Source organism: Drosophila novamexicana, unplaced genomic scaffold, assembly GCF_003285875.2.
Source record: "Drosophila novamexicana strain 15010-1031.04,08,12 unplaced genomic scaffold, DnovRS2.1 tig00000462-arrow-pilon, whole genome shotgun sequence".
Taxonomy (NCBI): Eukaryota; Metazoa; Arthropoda; class Insecta; order Diptera; family Drosophilidae; genus Drosophila; species Drosophila novamexicana.
This window is the reverse complement of record NW_020824806.1, coordinates 1,570,534-1,580,112: the sequence shown is the minus strand read 5'-3', so window position 1 is coordinate 1,580,112 and position 9,579 is coordinate 1,570,534. Positions and strand designations below refer to the sequence as shown.

At 37.6% G+C, this 9,579-nt stretch overlaps 1 protein-coding gene across 1 annotated transcript; it reads left to right on the top strand.

The window, feature by feature from the left end:
* Positions 1-1,311: 1,311 nt before the first annotated feature.
* On the top strand, positions 1,312-9,018 carry LOC115760693 (endoplasmic reticulum metallopeptidase 1-like). The gene is made up of 16 exons (XM_030702157.1): positions 1,312-1,607; positions 1,812-1,896; positions 1,954-2,068; positions 2,130-2,284; positions 2,351-2,734; positions 3,220-3,366; positions 3,432-3,929; positions 5,734-6,410; positions 6,495-6,579; positions 6,642-6,762; positions 6,824-6,978; positions 7,045-7,428; positions 7,487-7,852; positions 7,912-8,058; positions 8,124-8,618; positions 8,675-9,018. The coding sequence occupies exons 1-16, from the start codon at positions 1,312-1,314 to the stop codon at positions 8,834-8,836; spliced, it is 4,272 nt and encodes a 1,423-aa protein (XP_030558017.1). The 3' UTR covers positions 8,837-9,018.
* Positions 9,019-9,579: the final 561 nt, after the last annotated feature.

Genomic DNA, 9,579 nt, shown 5'->3' with positions numbered 1-9,579 from the left:
CACACTCACACAACACGCAGGAATGTGGAATACTTCCACAGCTAGTATTTTATAAATATCAAGCTAAGAAATTTAATAATAAAATAGATTATATAAAAATGTAAAAAAAAAGGATAAAAAGACATAAATTTCAAGAACTTATTTATATGTCGTGTTAGAGATATTTCTAACCGTGCATGTTTAAACTGTATTTCGTGCATTGAAGGAACATTCGCCAACCTCTTGTTCTAACTAAAACAAGAGACACGATCGTGTAAATGATTTTAATCAGTATATATAAGAAGCGTGTTCTATATTAATAAAGTCATAAATCTATTGAACGTTTTTGATAATGTATTCTTATAAACACAAAAAGCTTCCAACCAAACAAGCTCATTAGGCGCTATCTAAAGCAGACTTCCAATAAAACTGCTTTATAAACATGGTACATTTCGAGAATTGAGATATCAGGAAAAATATATTGCTGACTCAAGCCTTATTTCGGTAATTTATATCGAAGACTGATTAATGTGTTTGAAGTGAATGCCGCCAATAATATGAGAGCTTCCTATAGGACAATAAAATAGACTGTTGCCAAAAAATGGGCAGGCTTAAAAGTAAGGTGAATACTTATATTCCGTATATTTTTTTAAGGGTATATAAATTTGCCTAATTCGCTTAGAAAAATTGCTTAATTTTTTTGCTTAATATCAGGGTTGTCCTAGGGTCTTATATTCTTCAAGATTTCTTTTTTTAGATCTTACAATGGATTTTGTAATTAACAAAAACCAACCTTATTTAGCTACCCTCGCACAGTCTTTAATCAGACAATCAAATTATATGATTTTATTATTGCCGAACAGTTTCAGTATTTCGTATCATAGTTATGTTACGAACGGACTTGATTGCTATAAAGTGGCCTAAAATACGAATTACGGAGTAGTTCAAATTTGCCAAGCATTGGACTCACCAAACGAAAAATATAGCAAGCGAACAAGATGAGTGACAAGGATAAGCTTGTAAATACAACTGATTAATTATACAATTTGACTCTTTAAATTTTTAAATTTTTCATTATAGATATGGCATGAGTCTGGCGAACGATTTGTGCATACCCCCCGAAACGGAGCTAAAAATGAACAGAAAAGAAAGTTACCCTGGTACTTTGCTAGTGGATTTCTACTGTTTTGGGGGCTCCTCTTTTTCGCAGTTGTGATACCATTCTTCTATCGGTTACCCACAGCCCGAACGGTAGAGGACGCATATACAAATGAATTTATTGCAGAACGTGCGTACAAAAATCTTTACCAACTGTCAAATATTGGTACCAAAATGATCGGTTCTAAGGAAAACGAGGTTGAGGCTGTACAGTACCTTCTTAAGGAGCTTAATCAAATTAAGGATGAATCCCTAAAAGATTACTTCGATATTGAAATTGACTTATCGCAAGTCTCCGGTCAATTTAAATATGCAAATCTGATTATCTTGTATCAAGGAGTTCAAAATATTGCTGTAAAAATAGCTCCCAAAAACAGCAAAAGCGATTCATATCTCCTTGTTAACAGCCACTATGATTCCAAGCCAGAAACTCCGTCTGCCGGTGATGCAGGTTTTATGATTGTCACGATGTTAGAAGTTTTGCGTGTTTTGGCAACTACAAAGCAAACCTTTGAACATCCTATAGTCTTTTTGTTCAATGGGGCTGAAGAAAGTTCTATGCTAGCCTCGCATGGCTTCATAACTCAACACAGATGGGCGCCACACCTCAAGTGAGCTATATTTTATAGAATTCCTTTTTAATTATATAACATATCAAACCAATATATTTGCAGAGCCGTGGTTAATCTCGATGCTGCTGGAAGTGGAGGGCGTGAATTACTCTTCCAAAGTGGCCCCAACTATTCTTGGCTTGTAGACGTAAGACAATTAATAAATGATTATACCTTCCTACCAAGTTTCCCTGTTCATTTGCAGTATTACAATAAGTTTGCCAAACATCCCTTTGGCACAACATTGGCCGAGGAAATTTACCAGTCTGGTGCGCTGCCTTCTGATTCTGACTATACAATTTTTAAAGAGCACATTCCAGGTACGTTGAGAGTACAGGATTACGAAATTACAAAATTAATAAATTTTATGTATGCATATAGGATTAGACCTGGGTCAATGCTACAACGGTTTCGTATACCATACCAAGTACGACGTGATCGACGTTATTCCTCGAGAATCCTTGCAGAACACCGGTGACAATGTCCTAAGTCTAGTTCGAGGATTGGCTAATGCAACCGAATTACACGATACAGAAGTATACTATAGAAACTCAAGATGTTAGCACTAAATTATATTTCTTCTTCTTAAATTCCATTCACAGGCTCATAAAACTGGACACGCTGTGTTCTTTGACTTTCTGGGAATCTATTTTGTACACTATTCAGAGGCTACGGGAATATCGGTTAATTTTGGCGTTGCCGGAGCTGCATTCCTTTTGGTTTTCATTTCAGTGTGGCGCATGGCAGCTGTCTCCCACGTTTCCATATGCCACGTGGTTTGCTGGTTTATATTGGTCCTCATCGTCCAGGCTATCTCTTTTGTACTCGGACTGGCTCTTCCTATTGTGGTTTCATATGTATTTGACAATGTAGGACTTTCGCTGACTTACTATAGCACCCCGTTGCTGGTGATCGGTCTTTACGTGTGCCCCTCACTCATTGGCCTTAGTTTGCCCATAACTGTATACTACAATATCCAGTGCAACGTAAGTATCTGATCTTGTAGGAAGGAAGTCATACGTTTTCTAATAAATTGTCCTTTCCAGGAAAAAATCTCGACAGCGTATCATATCCAACTGGCGTTGCATGCTCAGGCTGTTATCTTAGCTTTTCTAGCCATTTGTCTTACATCATTTGGCTTGCGTTCTTCTTATATTTTCGTAATACCACTTGTCTCCTATGTTGCATCCTTGGTCTTGAATTTATTGACTACTCTGCATGACCGTGGCTATGCCTGGACAGGTCTGCTAAAGGCAAGCCAGATAATTCCTTTCCTCTATAGCAGCTACCTTTTCTATCTTTTCGTGGTGGTAATTACACCAATGACTGGGCGTTCGGGCAGTGCATCCAATCAGGACGTATACATTGCAGCCCTGGCAGCGATAGGAACAGTTCTTTCGTTTGGTTTCTTGGTAAGTCTGCGTAGCCACTGCTCTACTAAATATGCTTTAAATTTTCTTTGTTAACACAGATTCCTCTTATCAATACTTTCCGACGACCCAGTTTTGTGGTGTTCTCCCTGCTTGCAATCACAGCTGTCGCTATGTACTTAGCAAGTAGCACACAAATCGGGTTTCCCTATCGGCCACGGACCAATGGACAGCGAGTTGCATACCTGGTAAGTCTATCATTGGATTTACTGAAATATAGTACTCGATGCTATGCATGCCCTTTGCATTTCAGCAAGTGCGAAATATGTTCTATGAGTACGATGGAGCTCTCAGTAAGGACGAATCTGGTTATCTATTTAATTTTCAAGATAGACGTGAAGAAAAACCTTTCTTGGGCTCAAACGTCAATCTGACTGGATTGGTTAGCATAAAATCGAGATGCGAGAAGCACATGATGTGTGGAATGCCTTTGTATGATTTTCGCTACGTTGACAACCGGCTGCAAAGTAAATGGTTGCCACGATCTGAGCCCATTGTACCACCAGGATTGACCACATTGAATGTGCGGAGCAAGACTGTTCTTAATTCAACCACTGTCCGATTTGAGTTTAGTTTAATAGGCCCCCCTCAAATGAGTCTGTTCTTTGAGCCCTACGAAGATGTGACAATTAGCAACTGGTCGTTTTTACAAAGCTATCTTCAGAATCGCCCACCTTATCCTCTGTCGTACCATATATTCTTCAATTATGGCATTGATAAATCACCTTTAAACTTTTTCGTGGAAATTTCGGTAAGATATTTAAAAATATAACTTAAGTAAGTCTGATTATATTTCCCTCCATTTATTTTAGAAACGGAATGGAGACTTTAAGGTACCCCTATTTCAACTTGGTGTGCAGGGACATTTTGTTGGAAATGAGGGCGATGCAGAAAGTGTGAAGTTTGAAACTCAATTCCCCTCCTATGCGATTCTTGCCACTTGGCCATCATCTTATTACAGATACATATTTTAAATTTGAAAAAGTATTGTAAAAATAAGTTAGAGCTATAATGAATATCTTTTTTATACCAATTTTAAGCAATTATAAATGGTTTTCATAAATGTATCATAATAATTGTAAGGAAGTGCATCTTAGACTGAAAAATATAACTATCGGAAATAGAATTCATCATTTTTCATTTAACCCGTTCTTCAGGAAGTGAACATATAAAAATTGACAATTCACTGGCACTCTGGTTATACCTATTATATAATTCCATTTATACCTTAAACTCGTTAGTCTGCTTTGTGTGTCAATATCAATGCAGTCATTAAAAAATACCTTAAAATGTAAGTGGTATTTATTTCATTGGGAACTTACCAAATTGAGAGATGAAATTGTATTCCTTGGCGTTAAAGAGCATTGCGAACTCCGCGACGTGTTTATAAATGTCGGTTTTCGGTTGTTGGTAATGGCCCCTACAGTAGATGGAAGGTGGGATCCCTACACATCCTTGCTGTCGCCTTTTAGTTTTCATAACTAGCCTTTATATTCTAGTGAGCCTTGATCAGCTGACAGATGTGTCGGTCTGTTTTTGGCGTTTAGGGATTTTATGCCGGAATATCCTTGGTATCATCGCGGCTAAAAAGGTATGTAAAGAATTTCTAATACGTTACTCACTTCTCAACTTATTAAAATTATTTTATGTATTATATTACTTTATGTATTACTTAACGATATTTTATCCACATTTAGTGTCTCAAATTATGACTTTGCTATTTCTAAGAGCGAATTTTAAGCACTTCCATTAACTTCGAGTGTCAGATACAAAATACTAAACCACTGCACGATTCACTAGGTAGTCAAGTTTTTGGACTTTCAAAGAAAACACTCGATTTCGAATTATATAAAAGAACAATCTATGTACCCATAGGAGCATTTTTTCATTACACTGTACATTTTCAATACTGCGTGTTATCGGCATAATAAAATCATTTCATATACATGAACAAGCTATTAGCCCATAAATCCATCAGGAAATACAAATTGGTATTTTGATAAGCTAGAAGTTCCCAGTTGAGGTTTCGGGTAAAGTTGGGCGCGTGTGCGTTTCATTTTGAAACGTTTTACAACGAGCCTTTACATAAACATACATATTTCCGACCTATTTTTAACAGGTTTTCTGATCCCGTGTGGGACTATGGATGCAAAAGCTTTAATACTCTGAGAGTTTATCAGTCTTACGCTAAAAGTAACTCACAATGGGTATGTAAGAGTCAATACACTGAAAATTATGAAAATCAAGCTGTTATATTCACATTAATCATTTTATTGTGACTCTTTCAAGCCAAATAATGGTTTGGCACGATAAATTAATTTATACACTCGGACGTTTTACAATCCAGACATTATGATTTTCTTTGTTCTTTGAATATAAATGCGATATACATTTACTTTTGCCTGGCAGTTCTTAGTTGTCAAATTGGAGTTCACTGCAGCAGACTAGAAATTCGGCACAAAACGATATGGCTGACAAGGAAAAATATGTAAGATCTAAAAAGGTTCCTGAAATGTGCAAATCCACTCAATGTTTCAATTACCCGCATTTCAAAGATTTCGTACGAGTCTGTCGAAGCATCTAGAAATGTTCTAAAGAAGGACGAATCCTTTAAAGTACCTTGGTACTTTGCAAGTGGTTTTCTGTTGTTCTGGGTACTTCTATTTTTCGCCGTCATGATACCTTTTTTTTATCGGTTACCGACGGCCTTAACAATAGAAGATTCAAAGAAAAATGTGTTCATTGCGGAACGTGCGTACAAAAACCTCTACACTCTGTCTAATATTGGTACCAAATTGACTGGCAGTAAGGAAAATGAGGTTGAGGCAGTAAACTTTATCCTAAACGAAGTGACACAAATAAAGGAAGATATGCTAGAGGAATTTTTCGAGATGGAAATTGACTTATCGAAAGTTTCTGGAGTTCAGGGATATGGTACTTCATTTGATGTATATCAAGGCATTCAAAATATAGTTGTTAAGCTAACGCCAAAAAGTAGCAAGAGTGAATCGTACCTTCTAGTTAACAGTCACTTTGACTCCAAGCCGTTTACTCCATCTGCCGGAGATGCAGGTTTTATGATTGTCACGATGTTGGAAGTCCTGCGTGTCATTGCAACAACAAAGAAAGCCTTTGAACATCCAATCGTCTTTCTATTCAATGGATCTGAAGAGGGCTATTTGCAAGCTTCACATGGATTTATAACACAGCACAAATGGGCGCCATACTGCAAGTAAGCTTCGAAAGTTCAGTTCAGTTCGAAAGCAATCGCATTACATTTTATAAACATTTGAGTAATTCTCAACTTTAATCATAGAGCTGTCGTTAACCTAGACGCTGCTGGTAGTGGAGGTCGCGAAGTTCTATTCCAAAGTGGTCCCAATCATCCTTGGCTTGTTAAAGTAAATCTTTAAACTTACAACCTCACTTTTTTTGTTATATAAACATTGAAACAATTTAACAGTATTACAAAGAATATATTAAATATCCGTTCGCTACTACGATGGCTGAGGAAATCTTCCAATCAGGCATTATTCCATCGGATACCGACTTTCGACAGTTTAAAACGTATGGCAACATCCCAGGTAAGAGTTATTAACTTTTCGAATTGTAAAGAATGTCGGCAAAACAAATCACTTAACACAGGTTTGGACATGGCTCAATTTATTAATGGATTCGTATACCATACAAAATACGACGTGATCGATGTAATTCCTCGTGAAGCATTGCAGAACACAGGGGATAATATATTAAGTTTGGTTCGCGGCTTAGCGAACGCAACTGAATTGCGAGATACAGAGGTATAAGCTAGATTCCCGAAAATTTAGATTGATTTTATACTCGCATTTGTCATTTTCAACCCACAGGCATATAAGAGTGGAAACGCTGTCTTCTTTGATTTCCTGGGACTCTACTTCGTCCATTATTCAGAGACTACGGGAATATATTTGAATTTCGGCGTTCCTGGAGCTGTCCTGATTTTCATTGTTGTTTCAATGTGGCGTATGACAGCTATTTCCCGCGTTTCCATATGCCATGTTGTGCGTTGGTTTATATTGGTGCTAATCATCCAAACTATTTCTTTTGTACTTGGACTGGCTTTTCCTATAGTGGTGGCATATGTATTTGACAATTTGGGACTGTCGCTCACTTACTATAGCACTCCATTGTTGGTAATTGGTCTTTACGTGTGTCCCTCACTCATTGGCCTCAGTTTGCCTTTAACAATATACTATAATCTCCAAGGCAACGTAAGTTATAATCTCATATATAGTTGTTCACATTTTGTAATGAACTTTCCATCCCCAGGATAAAATATCGACTGCCTATCATCTCCAACTGGCATTGCATGCCCAGGCCGTTATACTGGCTCTTTTAACTATTGGTCTTACATTATTTGGCTTGCGTTCTGCATATATTTTCGTTGTTCCACTAATTTTCTACGTATTATCTTTGGCCTTTAATTTATTGACTACTCTGCACGATCGTGGCTATGCCTGGACGGGTCTGCTTAAGGCAAGCCAGATAATTCCTTTTCTATACAGCAGCTACCTCTTTTACACATTCGTTGTAGCGCTTACACCTATGGGTGGGCGTGCGGGGAGTTCTTCCAATCGGGACTTGTATATTGCTGTCCTGGCAGCAGCAGGATCGATTCTCTCGTTTGGTTTCTTGGTAAGTCTTCGTAACGACTCCTCTACTAAATATGCTAATGAATTATGTTATTAACACAGATCCCGGTTATCAATGCTTTCCGACGACCCAGCTTTGTGGTGTTCTCTCTGCTTGCAATCACAGCCATCGCGATATACTTAGCGAGTAGTACACAAATAGGATTCCCGTATCGACCGAAGACCAACGGTCAGCGGATTGCATATCTGGTAAGTGTCCTATAAAGCATACTGACGGATATTATTTCATCTTTAAAGAATGGCTACGATTTCAGCAAGTGCGAAATATGTTCTACGAATACGATGGCACTCTCAGTAAGGATGAATCGGGATACCTGTTTAATTTTATGGATCGGCGTGAAGAAAAGCCTCTCTTGGGTTCAAATGTCAATTTGACTGGATTGGTTAGCATGAATTCGAAGTGCGAGAACCATATGATGTGTGGCATGCCCTTGTATAGTTATGGATATATTCAGAATCGTCTTCAAAACAAATGGTTGCCGCGATCTGAACCTATCGAAACCCCAGCATCGACCGCATTGCAGAGGTTAAGCAAAACAGTTGTCAACGCCACAACTGTGCGCTTCGAATTCAATTTGACAGGCCCCTCGCAGATGAGTTTGTTTATCGAGCCCTATGAAGATGTGACTTTAAGTAAATGGTCATTCGTGAGCAATGGTCAGGTACCATCAGCGTCCCAGCAACCATATTCTATATTTTTTACATATGGCATTGATAGCTCTCCATTAAACTTCTTCTTGGAATTAACGGTGAGATATAACTTAAAAATTCCATGTTTCAATTTAAATTTATGTATCATTTTAAGAAACCAAACGGTAATTTCAACGTGCCATTATTTCAATTGGGAGTGTCAAGTCATTTTATTACAAATGAAGGTGATGCTCAAAGCGTGAAGTTCGCGTCTTCATTCCCTTCATATGCAATTCTGGTGCAGTGGCCCTCATTATACCAGAGATACATTTTTTGAATTAACAAAAATATTATTATCAAGGATGTAAGCCGTTCGAATCTGGTGCTCTAACATACACGTATTTAAGTATAATTTGTATGTATGTTGTATTTGTAATTATGTGAGTTATAATATTCTATTCTATTTTCTCAGATTTTGCTTAACCAATTTTAACAAATAATTTTGATAGCTCTTCTGTTAACGCCAGAACATATGTCAATAAGTAGAGTAACATGCTGTGCGCCCTGTTAAACAGTACATAAATCAAATAATAAAACAGTTTAGGAAAATATATAAGAACAATATACAATACATGTGCATACAATGCATGTCCAAATCTTACCCCAAGATTCGTATATAGACATGGGTCAAAAATGGCCACCCCCATATCTCGGCCAAATTTCATCCGATTTTCACGAAGTTTGGCTTTTTCTTCATGGTCTTCCCTCTAGATTAATGTGGCATTCAAATCTCGACACCGATTTTTTGGTCGAAATTCATGTCTTACCCCAAAATTCGTATATACACATGGGTCAAAAATGACCACCCCCATATCTCGGCCAAATCTCATCCGATTTCCACGAAGTTTGGATTTTTCTTCATGGTTTTCCCTCTAGATTAATCTGGCATTCAAATATGAACAGCGATTTTTTAGTCGAAATTCATGTCCAAATCTTACCCCAAGATTCGTATATAGACATGGGTCAAAAATGACCACCCCCATATCTCGGCCAAATCTCATCCGATTTTCACGAAGTTTG